We start from the raw sequence: 21,201 nt of genomic DNA, 5'->3' as shown, positions 1-21,201 counted from the left end.
TAAGCGAAGACTTGCAGAATGCTTACTAAGGCCTTTTTTCTGTTCTTTTCCCTTAGGAAGCAGTGTGCCGGGATGGGAATGAAACCGCTGAAGATGCCTGCAGAACAGAAGGAGCGATGAATGATGGGCAGAAGCACCGCAAGGTAAGGCTGTTCCGAACGGTGTTCTTGCAGGAGCTGAGCGCAGAAGAAAGATGCAGGCCTACTGGAGACCAATCTGAATGCAGTGAGTGTCACGCTGCAGGTGCAGAAAACACAAAGCATGTTTCTCAGCCTGGCCGTGGCTTAAATAGTCTCTGGGTATCCCAGGTGTCTCTGGGCTGAACCACACCCAAAAGACTAGACTGCACATGCAGTTCTGGGAACCAAAATATGTGGGGGCATCCATCTTGTCCCCATCATTGCACTACAAGTCCAATCCCCAATGTTATCCTATGGGAGTGAGCAAGTCTGGTGCCACAAGCGCCAAGTCTGACTCCAAGTGGGTCTTTGGAGGGATGGAGAGTCCCTTGAAGGCCATGTAGGTGATCGTCGCCTGGCTGCAGCCTGACATCTTGGATGGCTGGGGACATGAGGGGCAGGAATCATGACACAAATTGCTCTTATACATCACTATGGCCCTTTAAGGCAGGCAAGAGGGACAGGATAATTGCAAATACCTTCATGATTTGTCCAGGGTGCTCGAGACCCATGAGCAGAACCTCATTGCTTTCCTGCAGTCGAGTCACTGAGAAGGCAGATTCCCCCTGTTCCAGCAGCGAGTCGGCTTCAAGAGGGGGCGGGGCAGCCTCTGTAGAATGAGTAGGCTGTAGCGTTGGAATTCTGTCTGCTAGGTCAAGTCGCATTCAGCATGGGCAAGTTGATGGTTTTCAGTAGGTCGGTCAACTTTCAGGTCGGGTTCAGACAGCACTCTGGATGCAGCGAGTTCGGTGCAACCACAGCAGCAAGTCCGCATTCAAGTCATGGCAGTGATGCACGTCACAGGGTTGAGTCCGAGTTGAGATCGCTCGAAGAAGCAGGTAAGAGATTTTAAATTCTCCAAGTGCCAAAAGCAGTACTGTGGGTCCTGTAGCGGCTTTAAATGAGCACACTGTGGTTGAGCCAGATCAAGGCACTTCGAAGACTTAACCAGGGTTCTGGTACAGCTTCTGGAATTCTGGGTTGCTCAGTGCAGGAGCTCTGCAGAAAATGCAATCCCTTTGTCCCACACTTCAACTCCAGAAAGCTGGTCTGGCACCTACATGTGGACCTACACCTCCAGTCAATCGGATCCTGGTTCCAGTGCACAGGCAGCAGAGCGGTGTTGGTCCACAGCAGTGTCACCCCAAATGTCCCCCCCCCCCTGACATGGCTGAGAAGATGTTAGGCTTCCTTGGATATTTCGGTCTTCAAAACTATGGCAGAGGACCTTGAAATAGACTGTATGCCTAACAGAATGCCGGGCGAATCCTTCTGATCTTTAATTCCAAAGATAAACCAACTAAGGGCAAGGTTCTTCCCACTCTAATAAAGGCAAAATGCTAGAGTTGTCAGGGGTCCAATCCAGGGTGCCTTAACAAGAGTCCTGATGTCATACTTTGTCTTCAAGACATGGGGGGCTGGTAGGAAGTTTCGGGAACCCTAGTCGAATTCAAGATGATGTAACCCCTCCATTGGACTTAACCTCTCCCCTGGGATACTCAGACTACAAACAAAAAGGTATTCCAAAGTGTGGCATGCTCCTATCCCCTGCACACCATTGCACTGAAAAATCAGCCAGAAAGTAATACAAAGAATAAAGGAGAAATTGATAAAATATTACAACAGAAATGTTTTCAAGTGAAATAAAGGTCCTTTTAATTAACAGGAGCAAATAGTTCAAGTTTCTTTCAATAGTAAAGATAACAGTAATGTTAAAAATAAATAAGTTTCATCCTGGTACAATATTTTTGTTAATAAAAGAAATTATAATGGGATTTACCTGAGCAAACAGTACACATTCTGATAATGCACCTTATATACACAAGAGCTAAGAGGAATAAGCTGTCCAAATTCATCATAGATATACTCCTATGAAGAGAGTAAGAAAGTGAATATTAAATCACTTATTTAATCTCAGCCATTTCTGTTTTTTTCAAAAACAATAAGTCTGTAAATAAGAAAAGAAAAACAATAGAGGACACTCTGGTAACGTTCACAAAGCACATGTCAAATATTAAAAGAATGAAAGTTGACCAAGACATACCTCCTCAATGGGAGTCAAAAAAGTAATGAGGCTAGATCCAAATTTCACCATAATCACTAACAACCTGAAAATTAAGTGAGGTCTGTAAGTACTAACTTGCAAAATAATCACATGTGGATATACCCCATCAAAATTGTAATGCAAGTAGATCAGATGGACAATTTCGAAATTCAGCTGTGCATAAGTAGTAGTCCTCAACAACCTTTAGGTTGAAATAGACTTAATGAATGACAAAATTCTAAGTATAACAACAACAAAAAAGAAAAAAACGTAGAAAGGATAAACAATACACTTACCACTTTTCAAGCAATCATTACAGTCAACTTCAAATGGTAAAGTCAGCATCCTGCTCCATACAATGCCACCAATCCATGTATGGTAATACAAATGGCAGCTTTTTACAGAGCCTTCCCAGCATTCATTCAGACGTCATATGACCTCCCTTGTCAGACCCTATGTAAACTGTTCACAGTCTTGAAATGGTAAAAGACCATACAACAAGCAGAAAAGACGCGCTGTATAACACTGAATACCTGCTACGATTGAAAATAAAAAGTATAAGTAAATAGTCCAATCCTACCATGCCATTCAACCGAAACTCTACTTTAGAGTGGAAAGCTCACAAATAAGCAGATTCATTCAAATGGCATGTGATCTACATGAAGACCAGTGTCAAATCCTATGTAAACTATCCACCATCTTGAAGTAGTAAAAGACCATATAAACAGGCAGATTATCAGAGTGTATGAAAGATGGGCTGTACCAACCCCATCGATGAGGGGTGGATCGGCCACTTTTCCTATGTGAAAATAGGCAACTACTCGCACAAAATAAAAATAGGCAGAAAAAAAAACTCCCAATAAAAAGACTGGAAACTGACACGTAGGACCTTGTGCTCCTGCTTTCCTCCACTCCGATCCATGGATAGGTTTTGACCAGTAGGGCACAGTGCCACAAAAATAAAACGACAGTTATTACTGCCTGATCGGAGGTAGTAAACGTGTACTTTTTTTATGTTTATGAATACCTAGATGCAAAAGAAAAATTACAACAACAAAAAAAAAAAGAAAAAAAAAGGTCCAGTTAAAACATTTTTACTCTTATAAAATACTCCCATTGGGAATTGGATTTACATTTTTACTCCCTAAAAATCATTTTGCTCACAGCTTTAATAGGGAGTAAAATACTGCCACTTCAGAATCATATCTGGAGAACTGGGCTGTGCAACACTGAACACCCGTTTGAATTGAAAATAAAAGTATAGGACCGATCCTAATGTGCCCTTCCACATGACCACTGTAGAGGGAAAAGCTCACGAATGAGCCAATCAGTTTAATCCCCAACCAAACATTAAAGAGAAATCCCCATGTATAGAAGTATAAACATCTTCATATGGTACATTCTATTTTGTGATAAACAATGGGTGCGCATGTATATTATTTGTACAAATTAGCCTTCAACATATACATTTAAGCAATCACGTTAAGGAACAGCCCGAGGGAGATGTCAGAAACTAAGATACAGAACAATACATCTTTCCCTTGTTCCTGTCAACCATAAAGTTCGTTATTTAGAGTTAGATGTATACAGAGATTGATATTAATAGTCAAGAAAAAGCAAGGTACCTATGCCTATCCCAGAAGTGTGTATATTAGCGGAGTTCTGGTACATAAATATGCCAATATTAGGTCCATCAAGGAGGCGATAATTCTTGTGACACGAATCATCAATAAACATAATATTTGTCATTGTACACATATATTAAATCCAACATGGTTGTTACTACTAACCACAGAGTACATTTTACTCATTGAAAAATGAACAGGGTGGATTTTTTAAAAATAACTTTTTATTAGCATTTTTGCGTGAACAAGATGTTACAAGAGAACGGTACCCGCGCCTTTTATCGAATGGCATGCTTAATATAGCAACACAGTCAATGAACAGAATAGAGAGGCCACAAGTCTTTACAATTCAATTAAACAGATACATTCGCTTATAAGATTATCTGAATCCACAAGACCAAACTCTATGGCAAATATCTGGTCTAAACTAGGTTGCGATGCATAATAGATCCATCAAAGGAAGAGAATACTTATGACGTACAACATCCATGAACATTAGATACACAGATTCAATTGGACATATAACATCACATGCGTTTCTGATGTGAAGTGAACTGAAAGACTACTAATTACCCAGTTGGTCTAATTGACTTACAAAGATGGCATATTTACAAAAATACCCCAGATAAAACTTGTTCATCCCATTAGGCCGTAAATAGCCCAGTTTGTCTATCCAACAAAACTCTCGCTGTGATAGTCTATTGCTGAAGTCACCCTCTCTTGCTGCCTTATGGACCACCTCTAAAACTACACAACTCAATTGAGCAATTTTAGGCCTGTGTTCAATGGAACACCTGAACACTGGCGACTTCACATTTTTAGTGTGCATGCTGCTCCTATGTTCATTCCACCCATTCTTTTTTAAACTTTTGTTTTTATTTGCATTTTCGTAGGACAAACACAACCTGGAATTTCCAGAACTTGTCCCCCACGCTCCCACCTAATGCTGAACGATCTACTTGTTGGGATACAACATCAAGTACATATGGTTCCAACTCGGAAGGAAATAAAAGCTTATTTTGTTTGGCGGCAAGGGATCGTTATAATCCCATTGTTAGGGACAAAGGGAGATGTAAGGTACAATATCTGTTACACTCACCTGGTCTCTACAGAGGCAGGGCACGGTTGCAGTCCTCCCTGAACTTGAATCACCCCCTTCAGGCCTCTCCCTCAGTAGAATAGCTGTGGGCGGTGGTACGTGGCAATACTGCTCCTGTGAATTATGGAAGATAAGCTCTCCGCCCTGCTACTTCTGGCAGGGGCGTGTCGAATGGGATCTAGTTGCTTCACTGATCCCTGCTAAGGATTAGTCCAGTCCAGCTGCGACTATGCTTCTCCTTATGATTGGTAAGTCTTTGAGCGCTTGTGATGCTGTTTGTTCTGTTTAATGTCTTTATATGTTGCTCCTATTTATGCCCGCAAGAATGTCTCTCTTCTGTTTTCTTCCCTTAGATGGAAATGCGGCCTCAATGCAGCTTTAAGACGTGAGACGCGGCCGTATGGAAGATGGATGCTACCGCAATGTTGGAAAGCAGGTAAGTGATGGTTTAAGGAAAGCACAAAGTATGGCGAAGCGTACCTTAAACTGTTTTTTCGAAGCCTAACCTGGTCTTCTGTTTTTCCTTGCAGGCGATGCTGTCGACGATGGGGCGTGTCATGCTGCGGTGCCAAGATGAAGATTTCGGCGTTCCGGAAAGTGTAAAGATGAATACTTGGTTCGCCAAAGAGATGTACAGGTAAGAACAGCTTCCCCCAGTTGGTAAGTATGCTGGCAGGATGTCCAGGAAGAAGGATCTTCAAGTGCAAGTCTGACCTCAGGTGACTGAGCGTTACGCTGCTTGCAAGTGCAGAATAACGCAAAGCATTTGTCTTGAGCATCGGGGCAGCTTATATAGCCGAGATCATGGGCACGCCCATTAGGGCCGGCTTACCAGCCACACCCTGCCACTCCTAGAGAGTGAGCACGTGCAAAGGCAATCCATTAGCAGCCACACCCAAGAATACACTTGAACTCTGGATGGAATGTTCAAGGTTAATGCATCTGAAGTGCCAAGATTAATGCATCTGAAGTGCTTTGTCCATAATAAAAGCTTTTTGGTGTTAAATGGATGTTCTCGTTTACTTTTGTTCATGAGCCTGGTGCCAAAGGTGCCAGTACACTGTCCACCCAGTTCTCCTGTGCATGCAACCCCTGCATGCCTGTGCCCCCGACTTCATGACCATGACAATATCAGAGCGAATAGCCCACCAGAGGCTGGCGTCCTGGGCCGTCACTACCCCACTTCAGGAGGAAGAGTAACCCAGTCTACATCAAATGTTTCCATGCAGTCATTAATCAACGCAGACAACTTTTCATATATAGAAATGTCCCACAGCTTGTACATCCACTCTTTTTTTGGAGGGTAGGGCCTTGCCCTTCCAATTTTGGGAAACTGCCCCACTCTCAGATAGGGTTAGGGTGGATCTTTAGATTCTGGGTTTCTTTCCTCTCCAGATGAATGTATTGATCATCGTATTAAAGTCTGCGAAGAAGGGGTCTGGAAGGGCCGTTGGGATGGCTGTAAATAGGTAGCGCAGCTTCAAGCGGTTAAACTCACAGATTCTGTCCTTGCTCAGGGGTGTTAGCCGAATGACGTTCAACTGACCCATTGCCAATAAATTATCCATACTGGACATTACGTTTCGTAAAGTTCTCAATGAATCTCCCCCGATTTACACGAGTCAAGTACCAATCTTGCACTTTCAACCAATCCTTTGTTTACCTATAATTCCAGACTTTCCGTAGAATACCATTAATCATATGGACAAACCTACATAAACCCCCCCCCCCCTGTGTTTGGACTCCTGGCGATACACATAACATTGCAGGGCCAAACCGCGAAGAGCTATCTTACCACTGGGATTCCATTTCAACTTAATGCCACCTCTAAGCCCCCCCCCTTCCCCGAACCCCCTCTTCTCCCCTTGCTCTGTCACCCCGATTATTAGCACAAAGTAAGGCAGCGCCAAACTTTTACACCAGATCGGTCATCTTTGGCTAACACTGTTGGAGGTGGACGAAACCTTTGCTGCTCACCGGCTAGAGCACACAAGTGCTTCCCCTCCCCACAGCACTGTGCTGGGATTATCAACTCTGTTCCCCTTCCTGGTTACTTAGGGGATTCCGTGTTCAGTTTCTTGAATTTACGTTGGCCTCTGACTCTGCATCTGTCTGCCGGTGCCTTAATCGTCTGGGCCCTGCTTGTAGGGTTGTCTTGAGCGCTCTGCGAGGGGCCTGGAGCTGCCTCACCAAGAGTCTCCTGTGTGACGGTTGAGGTATTCTTCTGTTGCAAGTCTGTACTTGAAACAGTCTAGTTCAAAGGACGGCGAGAAGGGAAAACCTCACCTATATCTCACCCCCTTGGCATTGAGCCACTTCGTTATGGGGCCGCAGAGTCTCCACCTGGTCAGCGTGAAAGCGGATAAATCCTGGAATATTGTAATTGTGGATGCTTCCCATTCCACTGGGCCTTTGCTATGTCCAGAATTTTCATTTTCTCAGTATAGTAGTGGATTTTAGCCAGTACCGACCGTGGGCCTCTTGAGCCCCCTCCGGCACTGCGTGCTCCATCAATGGTGGGAATGGTTGTGTTGTCATTAAATATCTTCTTAATCACATTGTTTATTGCTTTGACTATGCCACTTTGAGTTTCGCCCTCTCTCCCCAGAAAACCAAAGATTCTTCGGTTACACCGACATTCCCAGTTCTAAAAGTTGTCCATTTTCAAGGCACATTGCTTTCCAGCTCTGAAATGCTCGTGACAATTTGGGTTTCTAAAATGTCAGTCGAAGATGGATTTGCCTCCAGGCCTTGAATTCTGTCATCCATGTCGTCCACTTTCTTGTAAAGCCGGTCTAATCTTTTACCGATGTCTGCTCTGAACCCTCACATAAGGCTGCCATGTCCTTCATGGAATGTGGTTCCTCCGTGGTCATCTGCAATGAGGGGGGGTGGTGGTAATGTTGTCTGATGGACGTTGGGCGCGTATTGGTACTTTTGGATGACAGACGCCCAGGTCATGGGTGCAGGGTACCCAAGAAAGTTCTCTCAGGGGTAGGGACGCCTACCCATGGGGGAGGTTATTGCTGAGGTGCCTTTGTGTAGGATACTGCCAAGACACTCACCTCTGCTCTGCCGGTCTTTCCCCTGGAGTTGGGACACCACGGACCCTCGGGGGTGGGGGTGCCTTCACCCCGCAATCCCCATCTGATTTGCTCCAGGCTGCCTCTCGGGCCGAAGCCAGAGGTTACAGGGCCTTTTTGTGTTTTCCAGGGTAGGAGGGGCACCCGGTATGCGGGACCCTTCGCCTACGTCTCCAGGCGCGTGGGTTTAACAGTGGATCAAGGTTGGGGGAGTTCGGGTGACCCCAGCATAGTATGGACTCCCTCATGGGGAAGGCTGGACTTGCACAAGAGCAAGTGTGAGTCCCCCCTGTAGGTTGTTGACCAACAGGGCTCCTTGTGGAGCTTTGACCCGTGGTATCGCAGAGGGTTGTGGGTGAAGAATCAAATACAAAGGGGTCGAAATGCAATACATTAGAGTCAAATGAACTGAAAACGAAAAGACTGAACGCTTTTTTTTGGGGGCCCCCCCAACCCCTGATTTTTGGCCATAAACCATTTATTTCACCTAAACCAAACCCCCCCCAAAAAAATTAAATAATAAAATACAGACATTAATAAAAGGTCAGTCTTTTTTTTCCGGTCCTTTTGACTATAATGCATTGCATTCGATCCTCTTGTTTTCGAATGAATGACTGGACACCATCGCAGATATCAGTCCATTCTGTCCTTCCTCCAGTTATCTCCTTAGCCTCCTCAACCCCCCGCACAGTCACTTCCCAGGGGGGTTGCTCTTCCTCGCCATCCCAGGCCGGTCCAATGCCGACCCCGCACAGATCTCCTCACCTCTTTTTCACAAAGCGGGATGTCCGGGGGCCCCTACTTCCTTCTTCTGTGTCGCTGGGGGCTCACCAGCGTCAGACCCTGGCTGGTCGGGACAGCTGGACCTTATGTGGTGGCTGCTTCACCAAGGGCCTCAAATCTACCCCAGTGTCCCGGTGCCCACTGCCTGGAACTCGTGAGTTTCTCAGGGGCTGGGCTTGCCGTGGCGCCACTGCCTCGGGCTGCCCTTTGCTTTCCTGTGGGCTATGAGTGGCTGGATTGCACCCAGTGCTCTTCTCTCGCCACCTGTCCAATTTCTGAGCACCTTGGGGGGCTGGCTCAGGGGGGGGGTGGCTCTAATCCCCAGCAGGCTTGGTGGGGGGGATGAGGGGGGAGAGGAGCTGCACAGAGGGACCACCACATCTCTGCGCCCCCTGATGGCCAATCCATTCCACCCATCTTTGACCTTTCTATTTGTATACGCAAGGGCAGCATAGATCATAAATTGCATAATATTATAGCTTAATCCTGGCCTCTGTTCGAGGATGTGTTTCAAATTCTCCCTTCATCACATTGTTACAGTTGCTACAACTCAAGCAGGGATATGTACTGGATTTTGGTTTCTCAAGTAGTGGCCGTTCTGATGGTGGTGTCTTTTCTGCTCTTACCAGTGGGTCACAGAAATTCCTACCACTTTTATAAGAAATCATCAGGGAATCTGGAAAAAGTCTTGCAAGAAGTGGGCCATTTCTATCAAATTCCTCCTCAGTAATCTCGTTATATGGTGGCTATGGCTTGAGCACTTAATCAAAAATAGAAAAAGCGTTGAGGCAGATTTGGGTGTGAGGGGAATCAACAAACTGTGTCCAGAATGGTGCAACACTCTTTGTGGCCTTTAGCATTACCTCATCTGGGTAGCCTCTCTGTTCATATCTAGTAGCTAAAACTAGACATTCCTCCTAAAATGTCTCCTCGGATGATATGACTCTTCTCAGTCCAAGTAGTTTTCTTTACTACTGACAGATACTTGAACTATTTGTTCCAGAGTAAGAGAGTTGTACCCAAATGCATAGAGCTCCTCTTCATTTTATTTGTTCATGTTATGTTGATTAAAAGGAACCCGATTTCACTTTAACAAATGTTCATTGTAATATTTCTAAGTTTTTAAGTTTCTCGTTTATTCATTGTATAACATTCCGACAGATTTTTCAGTTCGATTGTATGCAGGTGACGGGAGTATACCACACTTTGGGATACCTTTGTTTCTTTGCATTTTTACCTTCCCAGCTCCCGGAAGCTATTGGTGGGCACCTGTGTGTGTCGTTTCTATACTCTAACTACATAGAGTTCCCATATCGGCCTACTTCAAAAAGGACTCCAGAGATCAGCACCCTGGCGTGAGAGGGCCTTTGTTAGATCGGGACTTTCTTTGAAGCACCCATTCTCAGGGGACCTCCTGGGAATGGGTCCCGTGTCCCGGAGGTAGGCGTCGGCCTTCTACACAAGGATCGGAGCAGCATCCAGGGCAGGGTCCTACATGGTTGTGGCAGAGAGCTACCCGTGGCAGCAAATATGCACCAGTGCCATCAAGACTGAGTCAACTCTTAAAGCGGACACCAATATTACATCCAAATGCCTTAGCTGTATAATTGTGTGATCCCACTTGTTAGGGAGAATTCTCTCTTTAGGCTGAATTTCCTAACCCAGTGAGTCCCCCAGCAGCTTTGCCGGATTTCTGGAGTTTGTTTTTTTCTCCTGCCAAGAGTGAGACTCTTTCTCCCACTCTTGGACATGATTTATGGTGTTCCTTTGACTGTTTGTGTTTTATGGGCTATGGGGTCCTTTACCCCATAGGGTCTCATGTGTTTTTACTATGTGTGTCACACAGCACCCTCCGTGCAGTGACACAGGGGTGTCATAGTGACACCCCACCATAGACTCCATACCCTGGGACTGACTACTGTCTCCCACGGCATGTAAAGTCACCATTGGCTTTACTAGTGCCAAATTATTAACAGAAACCGGTACAAAACATATTGTGGACGTACTGGTCAGGGCGATTCGATTGCCCCGGGGTCTGTTAGTCGAGGGGGCACGTCTCAGTCCCCCCTGATCGAGTTTTGGCTGGTGGCAGTGGATACTACTTTTTATATTCGACCGCGAATATATCCCTATGGGATTTTCCCATTGTTCGAGGCTACCAACTTTAATTATTTAATTCTCATAGCCTCGAAAATACCGCCGGTTTATTTATTTAATATTAATTCGCTGGTTGGTATTTTTTGCCAGGACTCGATTCTAAAATGGCGTTTGTGTTCTCTTCTGTGACTCCAACCTAAGTCGAGCCCTTTGTTCCACTTTTTGGTGGACTTCTCCACAGAAGCCTCCAAAGGTGGTGCCACTCTGTCTGGGTGCCACAGGGTGTGTGGGAGGGGGATTAGGCACCCTGGACTGAGTTACCTTGGTAACTCAAGTCACACTCTCGTGTGATTGGCCCAAGTGGTGAGCCGGCCGGCTCACCACTTAGCTTGTTTGATTGACAGCTAGGCTGAGTGAATGGGGGTGTGCTGCATAAAAGCAGGGCTTTAGGGACTGGAACTTCAGAAGTCGCCACAGGATCCGAGAATCTGACGAGGGAGAAGCTGAGCCAACCTACCATGACGACACCACCGGTGGAGCCCTGCGGAACCGACTCACCACTTCCCTACGACAGACAAGATCTCCCGGCTGGAGAGGCTTCTTCCCCTGACTGGTGGGCACAACCAGTTTACCTTCTTTTCCTCGCATCCCAGGACGTCTTGCGGTCGAATAGCCTGTGCCAAGCACCCCGGCAACCGGATAGCCACTTACCACTGGACCGCGAGCACTCCGCGGTTGGTTTCTTCCCTGGCAGTGCAACGGACTCCTGTCTTCCTCCCCGACAAGATCCTCTCTTCCCCCGGACGAAGCACCGACTTGCATCCGCTGCCAGGAACAACTGGCCCCGCTGGAGTATTGTCACCCCTTTAAGGTACCGTGTCAGCCAGGCCTCCCTTTCTAAAGATTGTTACAAGGTAATAATAATCCCTTAACCTTCTGGACTGGGCTGGCCCTCTAACTGGTCCCTTTCTTTGGTCCAACTCTTTTTGAACCTTTTCAAGACTTTTGTGCACTACAACAGTGTGACCTTGGACACATTTCCTTCTGATCCTCTTAAAGTGGATGCGGCCTTCTGGACTCACTTCACTTTTTTTTTTGCCTTCCCCTCTTATTGTGTTCTTGTGAAAGTGTTGGGATCTGTTTCAATTTAGGTCTGCTTTTCTCTCCCTTTTTAAAACAAATTATTAGAGTGCCATCTGCGTTAAGCGTTCACCGCTGTCTGAAAATAAGTGGGGCTTTACCAAAGAATTGCCTAAGATTCTTTTAAGAGAGTGTATAGCTTTTAGTGACCGTGTTTTGGAACTGCTTAATATTAGTGCCTGTGTGTTTTACTAGATGTGGTTTTAAATAAATAATTATATCTCTTTTACACCAAGCTCTGGTCAGTGTTTACTTGTTCTACTAAGTTCTTTTGACCTATTGTGAATACTCTGTATACTGCCTAACTCTTCTTGAGGAAGTCTGACTGCTCAGCCACAGCTACCAAGTGAATCTGTGTGGTACATACCGCTACCAAGTGGGTTTACTGCCAAACACCTGTAGTCTTAAATCTTTTTCAGTGGTCCCAGAGGGAACTGCACAGGTTTCTGCGTAACACCACTAGCCACCATGCCATAACCAGATGTTAGGAAAGATTTCTCTTTTTGCAACTTTCCCTTAACAGTTTCTATGGACTCCCTTTCTTTTTGCGCTGTTTTTTAACCGGTTGTAACTTTTTATGGGGAAGTAAAGCCTTCAGTTTCACGTCCCCTGCCTTTAGCTCATTTGTTATGGGGAAACTAATAAGTCCTTGAGACCATCAGTACGGGAAGGCATGCATTACTTACCGTAATAGCATTTCTGATGATTTTATCTGCTTATATTCACATGCTGTGCATATGGTCCGACATCCAGTGGTAACCACAGAGTATTACATCTTGTCTTTCGAGGACCGAAAGGGGACGTCGGCATAGGCGTGTCTGTAACACTATCCCTATCGTGACTTGTAGTGTACCCAAAATCCCTCACTCGCCGAGGTCCCTCCGATTGCATCTTTTCTGCCGTGAGGGAGCCCAAGGCTACTGTGAGTGAGTACATGAAGAAGAGAGAAGTAGTAAGATGTCTATGTTCCTTCCACCCCAAGCGGGGAGGTGGGGCGCATGTGAATCTAAGCAGATGCAATCATCAGAAATACTATTACGGTAAGTAATGCATGTCTTCTGATGCGTGTTAATCTGCTTAGAATCATATGCTGTGCATAGACTAGCGAGTAGTACCCGGAGTTGGAGGTGGGTTGTGAGAAGGAACGGTAGAGAAAAGATGTCTTAATACTGCTTGTCCCACCTAAGAATCAGACCTAGAAGGAGTGTCTCGGCAATAGTGTTTTGTAAAGGTGTGTACAGAACTCCAGGTTCAACTTTGCAAATGGACTCATGGGGAACATTTGCAATGAATGCCCCAGTGCCCAGAGTAGAATGTGCTCTAGGCTTAAAGGGCAGTTCTCTCTTAGCAAGAGAGAAACAATCCACCTTGAGATAGCTAATTTAGAGACAGGATCCCTTTTCCACCAGCTGCCACTGAAACGAAAAATTGGTTTTCCTCAGTGGTTTAGTTCTTTCCAGGTAGAACATGACTGCCCTGAGCACGTCGAGTGTTTGTAGGCTTCTTTCGGCCATGCTAGTAGGATTCTGAAAAAAAGGTAGGTAGTTCAATCGATTGGTTCACATGGAACTTCAAGATGAATTTAGGAGCAAATCTGAGGTGAGTGCGTAGAACTACCATATCCCTGTGGACTGTAACAAAAGGGTCTAGAACAGAAAGTGCCTGTAGTTCGCTAACCCTTCTAATCGAAGTGATAGCCACTAGGAAGGCAGTTTTATAAATCAGGTCTTTTAGACTTGCTTTATGCATTGGCTCAAAGGGAGCTCCCATGAGCCTGGTCAAAAGCAAATTTAGGTCCCACCCATGAGCTGGGTGAGATATGGGAGGATAAATCCTCTTAAGCCCTTCCGTAAAGGCCTTTATCACTGGTATCTTCCAGCACTACACCTTTTTTGTGATGTGGTGTGGTGTAAGCTGAAAGCAGCCAGATGAACCTTTAGGGAATTGAAGACCAACCCAGGGTATAAAAGATGGGTAAAATACAGCACAATGTGTGTGGGTGAGCAATCGATGGGATTGGCGCCCTTGGAATTACACCAGATGACAAAACGTTTCCATTTGCTGGCATAGCAATAACGTGTGCTAGGTTTTCTAGCTTCCCAGGGTATGTCCATACACCTCTAAGGGAGCTGCAGGTGTCCAAACTCTGACCTCAGGAGCCAGGCTGCTAAGTTCAGAGTTTGTGGTCATGGGTGTAGGGTCTCCCCTCTGTCCTGAGACAGCATGTTGTACGGGCAGGGTAGTTGGTGGGGAGAGGGACATTTCCATCAGATGAGCGAACAAGGGTTGGCGGGCCCACACGGGGGCCACCAGTATCATGGTAACTGGTTCCTAGTGCATTTTGTGCACCATCCTGTTGAGAAAGGGAGCCTGGGGGAAAAGCGTATACAAATTTCCCTGCCCATGCTATCCAGAGACCATTCCCCTTGGAGCGGTTCTGGGGGTACCTGGAAGCGTAATCTTGGCATTGGGCGTTCTCCTGAGTTGCAAACAAGTCAATCTCTGGGAAGCCCCATTCTGCAAAGACGTTGGATACAATGTCTTCGTGCAGGCGCCATTCGTATTCTTCTGGAAGAGGAAAATCTCTGCTGAGCACGTCTGCCAGAAGATTGAGTTCCCCTAGAACGTGTTGGGACAACAGAAACATCTTGTGTCAGAGCCCATATCCAAATGTTTTGGGACAGCTTGGATAGCCCTGTAGAGGGAGAGTGCCCTCCCGTTTGTTCAGGTAATACATTGCTGTAGTACTGTCTGTTAGTGTCATAAAGCACCAAAGTATTGACTGAAAAGGATACGGTACTCAAAAGGATACAGATGGTAGGGTCTTCCGGATCCCTGTTCACACGATTTGATAGTTGTGAAGTCAAGTTTAGACCGTCCAAATGATACGACTCTCTGACTGATGAAACAGGGAGAGAGATGGATCACTGGAAAGGGTGTGGGTAAAGTATAGGAAGTCAGCCTAGAACAAAATAAAGTATCATAAGAAATTGCCCCAAATCGACTCTCTATGATAGAACAGTATTTGGCATTAATTCACACACTGACCTTATGACTGGTGTAGAAGAATCCAGCAGAAGTCTCTTGAGGAAAATCCGGAATTGGAACAAACGACAAGGAAGGGAAGATTAGTAAGGGAGACTTATCCCGAACGGCACGAGGCTCACGCTAGATACCGGGTTGCTGCACCACAGGATAGCGTCCAAAGTACTGTTCACTGTCACCTTCCAACAGTCCTTGAAAAGCTTCCTTCCCACGTAGAGAAAAGTATAGAAATGAATAAATCCACCTGTTAATATCACAGATGCAGGAGTCGGAAATAGCGCCCTTTTGTGGAAAAGTACACGCGGTTCTGAACAGCCGCGAAGAAAATAGTGTGCGCGTTTGGAATTACACGCGAATAGGATTCACGCAATCCAGGCCAGCCGCGCTTGAAGACAGCGTGCGCTTGTGGAATTGCACGCGCACAGGATTCACGCAACCCAGGCCAGCCGCGCTTGAAGACAACGTGTGCGTGTGGAATTACACGCGAACAGGATTCACGCAGTCCAGGCCAGCCGCGCTTGAAGACAGCATGCGCTTGTGGATTTGCACGCGAACAGGATGCACGCAGTCCTGAACAACTGCGCTTGAAGACAGCGTGCGCGTGTGGAATTACACGCGAACAGGATTGACGCAGCCCAGGCCAGCCGCGCTTGAAGACAACGTGCGCTTGTGGATTTGCACGCTAACAGGATACACGCAGCCCAGGACAGCCGCGTTTGAAGACAACGTGCGCGTGTGGAATTACACGCGAACAAAAAGCTCCAGGAATCAGCGTGTGGCGGAAAGCACACTATAGAAGGCCCAAGAAGCAGCTGAGGAAAACTGCAAGGACGCAGATCGGAGGTTCAGCTACACAACGCCAAATGATTCGATCAGAAGCAGCGATTGAAGTTTCCACGCTACTTATATACGTAATGCCGTAGCTCACGTGACGAAGCAGAATTCACGTGAATTTAGCGACGTGAAAAGTGCAGACGTCGCTTTCCCGGCAATGAATCGAACAACCGCCATTTGGAATAGAACGGTCCAGCTGTTCTATGAGCGTAAGAGGTAGAACCACGTCCAGCATGCATGACAGTGCCATCCCCCAAAGGGGCAACCTCTCCCCTTTTCAAGTGAAAACGCTTCAATAAAGCAGGAGCATGTATATTGGAAAGAGGTTCCCAGGACCTATCTTCGGGACCGTAGCCCTTCCAATCCACCAGATAATACGGCCTACCAGAACGTAGCCTCATATCCAGTATGTCCTGTACCTCGTACTCATCTGAACCCCTCACAGAAATAACAACAGGCCGTACAGGCAGTCTGGTAGCTTCAGAACACGGCTTAATGAGTGACGTGGAATACGGGATGCACTCGCCATCGTTGTGGCAAAGCCAGACAGACAGCAGCCGGATTAATTACTTCGACTACTGCATACGGACCAATGTATTTAGGCAACAATTTCTTTTTTCCTGGTATCCTCAAGTTCTTAGTGGACAACCATACTTTCATACCAGCCTTGTAGACAGGTGCAGGTACTCTATGAGCATCGGCATAGAACTTGTCGTGTCTTTTAGCTTGTTCCAATTGCTGCTTCACTTTCCTCTGTAGATTCTTAAGATCACGAAAAGTATGGCCTGCGGCAGGAGTATCCAAAGACAAACTGGAATCCAAAAGGTATTGATCGGGGGTGTTGTCCATAAAGAGCATAGAAAGGTGAAGTGCCTATGGCACTATGATAGGAGTTGTTGTAGGCGAATTCTGCTGCCGGCAGGACCTTGAGCCAATCTGATTGAAACTGCAGACACAAACACCGCAGATATTGTTCCATAGTGCTATTGACTCTTTCGGTCTGTCCATCAGTTTGAGGGTGATAAGCACTGGACATTCTGTCATCAATCAGTAATGCTGAAGTTCGTGCTCTCCAAAAGTGTGACGCAAATTGTGAGCCCCTGTCCGTAATGATTACTGACGGTAGACCAAAGAAACGGAATACATGTCGAATGAACAGGTCAGCCAAAATAGCAGCTGTTGGTAAACCAATACAGGGAATATAAAGAGCAAATTTAGTGAAGTAATCCGCTACAACCCATATGGTATCGTATTCCTGGTTTTGTGGGAGTTCCACCACAAAGTCCATAGATATCATGTCCCATGGTTTGTTAGGGACAGGTAGGGACTGGAGTAAGCCCACTGGTTTACCAGGAGTGTTTTTGCATTTTTGCATTGGATGCATACAGAACATGTTGATACATGATTTATGACATCTTTTGTCATGGATGGCCACCAACACCATCTTTTAAGCAGCTCTAGTGTTTTCTTCTGTCCAGGATGGGCTGCGATCAAGGAATCATGATTCCACTTGAGGGCCTTATTCCGCGTTGAAAACGTTGGTAAGTAGAGCATTCCTTGTGTGAAAGGTAAACCGTTATGTACGTCCAGCTTCATATCCTGGATCACTTGGGGATGATTTTTCACCCACTCCTGTACTTCGTTTTTTAAGGATGGTTGAATAGAACAACTACATATTACATGATCTGCCAACAACTGATTGCGCACCTGTGATTCTTCCTTCGCTTCCTCACCAATGCGAGACAAAGCGTCTGACTTAACGTGTTCTCTGGGAGGACGATATGTGACCTGGAAATCATATTGAGCAAAAAAGACATGCCATCTGGCCTGTCGAGCCGTAAGACATTTCATAGATTTGAATGCTTGAAGATTTCTATGGTCAGAGTACACCAACACCTGATGTTTGGCCCCAAGAAGATGATGTCGCCATTCTCGGAAAGCATCCTTGATTGCCAGTAATTCCCGCTCAGTGACAGTGTAATTTCGTTCATATGGGGTAAGTTTGCGAGAGAAGAAAGCCACTGGGTGCTCCTCCTTGGTTTCTGTGCAAACTTGTGAGAGCACCGCTCCAGTAGCGACACTGGATGCATCCGCTTCAACAACAAACTGGCGATCTGGATCTGGATGCTGAAGCACGGGTGCGGTGGTAAATGCTTCCTTTAACATCTCGAATCATGCTTGGGCATTCTGGTTCTAACAGAAAGGAACTTTGGAACTAGTTAAAGCCGTCAAAAGGAGCCACTGTTTTGGAAAAGGAACGAATAAACCTGCGGTAAAAATTCGCAAAGCCTAGGAAAGACTGTAATGACTTGACATTGTGCGGAACAGGCCAATTCAATATGGCCTTCACTTTGGAACGGCTCATTCGAGCACCTAGATTGCTAATGTCGTAACCCAGGAATTCCACTTCCTGTGAATGAAAGACACATTTCTCAGCTTTCACAAAAAGAAGGTTCTCCCTGAGTCTTTGTAAGACTGTAGAAACGTGTTTGACGTGTTCTGAAAAAGACGATGAATAAATCAGAATATCATCCAAATAAATCACCACGAATTGGTCCATTATATCCCTGAAAATATCGTTCATGAAGAACTGAAATGTAGCGGGAGCGTTGCACAGATCAAAAGGCATCACCAAATATTCGTAAAGGCCATACCGCGTCTTGAAAGCGGTCTTCCATTCATCGCCCTCACGAATGTGAACTAAATTGTATGCTCCTCGCAAGTCCAATTTAGTGAAGTATCTGGAAGTACCTAATTGATCCAATAGAACGTTTATCAGCGGTAAAGGATACTGATTTTTTATGGTGATGTCGTTAAGTGCCCTGTAATCAATGCAAGGCCTTAGATCTCCCTCTTTCTTCGGAACAAAGAATAGAGGAGACGCAGCAAGTGATTGCGATGGCCGTATGAATCCCATCGCTAGAGCTTTATCGATGTATTCTTTCAACACAACGTCTTCTTTTGGAGTCAATGAATATACACGACCTGTAGGAATTTTAGCTCCAGGAATCAGTTCAATCGGACAGTCATACTGTCGATGTGGAGGCAGTTGTTCTGCCTGGCCTTTATCAAAAACATCAGCGTACTCGTGTATTCGCATGGTATGGTTGTATCGCTTTGATGTACCACACTAATAGTTGAAGCTCCCCCCATAGAGGCCAATAGATGTGAATTGTTTGACACCTCCTGACTGGTAAAGCAATGTTCATTGCAATAAATTGAAGGATACTGGAGCAATCCCGAAACCCAGTCAATAGCGGGATTATGAAGGGTCAACCAGGCAAGACCAAGTATTATTTTGTACTGCGGAGCAGCTATGACATCGAAGAAGATTTCTTCCGAATGACTATTAGATAATGTCATCTGAACAGGTACAGTCTCCTGGGTTACCATACCAGAAGTCAAAACAGATCCGTCCACAGTATTAACAGTTTCAGGTTTGTTCTTGTTTACAAGGGGTATGGAACAATTCTTGGCATATGTGATGTCTATGTAATGGTTAGTGGCTCCAGAATCAATCATGGCCTTGGAAACCATTTCTTGGTCATCACAACGTAACGTCACCTCGACAGCTATAGGTGCGTGATTAGGAATGGTACTGGAGTCCGATAAAACACTCGACACAGGGACTCCTACTACTGTCGAGTTTTGGCGTTTCCCGAATGCTTGACTGGTTTCTTAGGACATGTCGCTAATAAATGCTTGGATGAACCGCAATACATACATAAAATTGTTCTTTCTTCGGTTCTCTCTTTCTGCATTGGACAACCGGCCTCTCACAGCGCCAATCTGCATTGGTTCAGGGTCGTTCGAGGGAACTGCCGGTGCCTCCGAACAAACCGATGCTTGTAAGAATGTTTTTTTCTCTCCTTTCCGAGCATTTCTTCGGGCATCGATTTGTAGAACCAAATCGAGCAACTCTGTGAATCCCGTAGGAACCACCGGAACCATGGATAAGGCATCTTTCAGTTCTTCTGAAAGACCCTTGTAGAAAACAGCCGTTTTCTTGCCTTCAGGCCATTGAGTTTCGGCTGTTAGTTGATTGAATCGGGCAATGTAAGGCAAAAGAGGTTGACTGCCTTGTTGTAGCTTAAGTAACTCCAGATCCATAGCTTGAGTAGCATAACGCATGTCAAAGACTTTACTCATAGCAGCCAAAAGATCATCACAGTCGTATAACAAAGGGCTATTTGATTCCAACAAAGGGTTAGCCCAAGCAGCAGCTGTACCCCCTAAATGGGAAAGCACAAATGCTGCTTTTGTGGTTAGGTCAGGGAATGATGTAGGACGGCAAAGCAAATGGAATCGGCACTGATTAACGAAGGTTCTATAGGTTTTGGAGTCACCTGTGAACCGTTCCGGAGGAGCCAAGGGAAACTGAGTGGGCATAACCACATTAATAGTTTTCTGTGGGGGTGTCAGTCCCAGATCCGGATGCAGTGGCCATTGGAATGTGTGCTCCCTGAGGACTAGCGTGCATGGCGTCTTGTATAACGTCCATACGGTGCCGTAACATGTCCTGTGCCGTAACCATTTCATTTCTCAAATCGCTGATCAACTGAGTCAAAACAGTTAAAGGATCGGTACCCTCCATGGCTTCTGATTCTGTCATAAAGCACCAAAGTATTGACTGAAAAGGATACGGTACTCAAAAGGATACAGATGGTAGGGTCTTCCGGATCCCTGTTCACACGATTTGATAGTTGTGAAGTCAAGTTTAGACCTTCCAAATGATACGACTCTGACTGATGAAACAGGCAGAGAGATGGATCACTGGAAAGGGCGTGGGTAAAGCATAGGAAGTTAGCCTAGAACAAAATAAAGTATCATAAGAAACTGCCCCAAATCGACTCTCTATGATAGAACAGTATTTGGCATTAATTCACACACTGACCTTATGAATGGTGTAGAAGAATCCAGCAGATGTCTCTTGAGGAAAATCCGGAATTGGAACAAACGACAAGGAAGGGAAGATTAGTAAGGGAGACTTATCCCGAACGGCACGAGGCTCACGCTAGATACCGGGTTGCTGCACCACAGGATAGCGTCCAAAGTACTGTTCACTGTCACCTTCCAACAGTCCTTGAAAAGCTTCCTTCCCACGTAGAGAAAAGTATAGAAATGAATAAATCCACCTGTTAATATCACAGATGCAGGAGTCGGAAATAGCGCCCTTTTGTGGACAAGTACACTCGGTTCTGAACAGCCGCTAAGAAAATAGTGTGCGCGTGTGGAATTACACGCGAACAGGATTCACGCAGTCCAGGCCAGC

At 45.7% G+C, this 21,201-nt stretch overlaps 1 protein-coding gene across 3 annotated transcripts in view; it reads right to left on the bottom strand.

Moving 5' to 3' along the window:
- TAF5L (TATA-box binding protein associated factor 5 like) overlaps nt 1-21,201 on the bottom strand; it is a 353,159-nt gene that overhangs the window by 296,335 nt on the left and 35,623 nt on the right. The window contains exon 2 of one of the 3 annotated variants that reach the window (XM_069607429.1): nt 1,960-2,048. The exons of the other annotated variants lie outside the window; for them this stretch is intronic. Coding sequence (XP_069463530.1) covers nt 1,960-2,038 — 79 coding nt within the window. The 5' untranslated portion in view covers nt 2,039-2,048. The remainder of the gene's footprint in view (nt 1-1,959; nt 2,049-21,201) is intronic. 3 annotated transcript variants of the gene reach the window in all.

The sequence above is a fragment of the Ambystoma mexicanum genome, chromosome 4q (assembly GCF_040938575.1).
Source record: "Ambystoma mexicanum isolate Mex_15411 chromosome 4q, UKY_AmexF1_1, whole genome shotgun sequence".
Taxonomy (NCBI): domain Eukaryota; kingdom Metazoa; phylum Chordata; class Amphibia; order Caudata; family Ambystomatidae; genus Ambystoma; species Ambystoma mexicanum.
The sequence above is the reverse complement of the archived record's forward strand: the minus strand, read 5'-3'. Positions and strand labels throughout refer to the sequence as shown.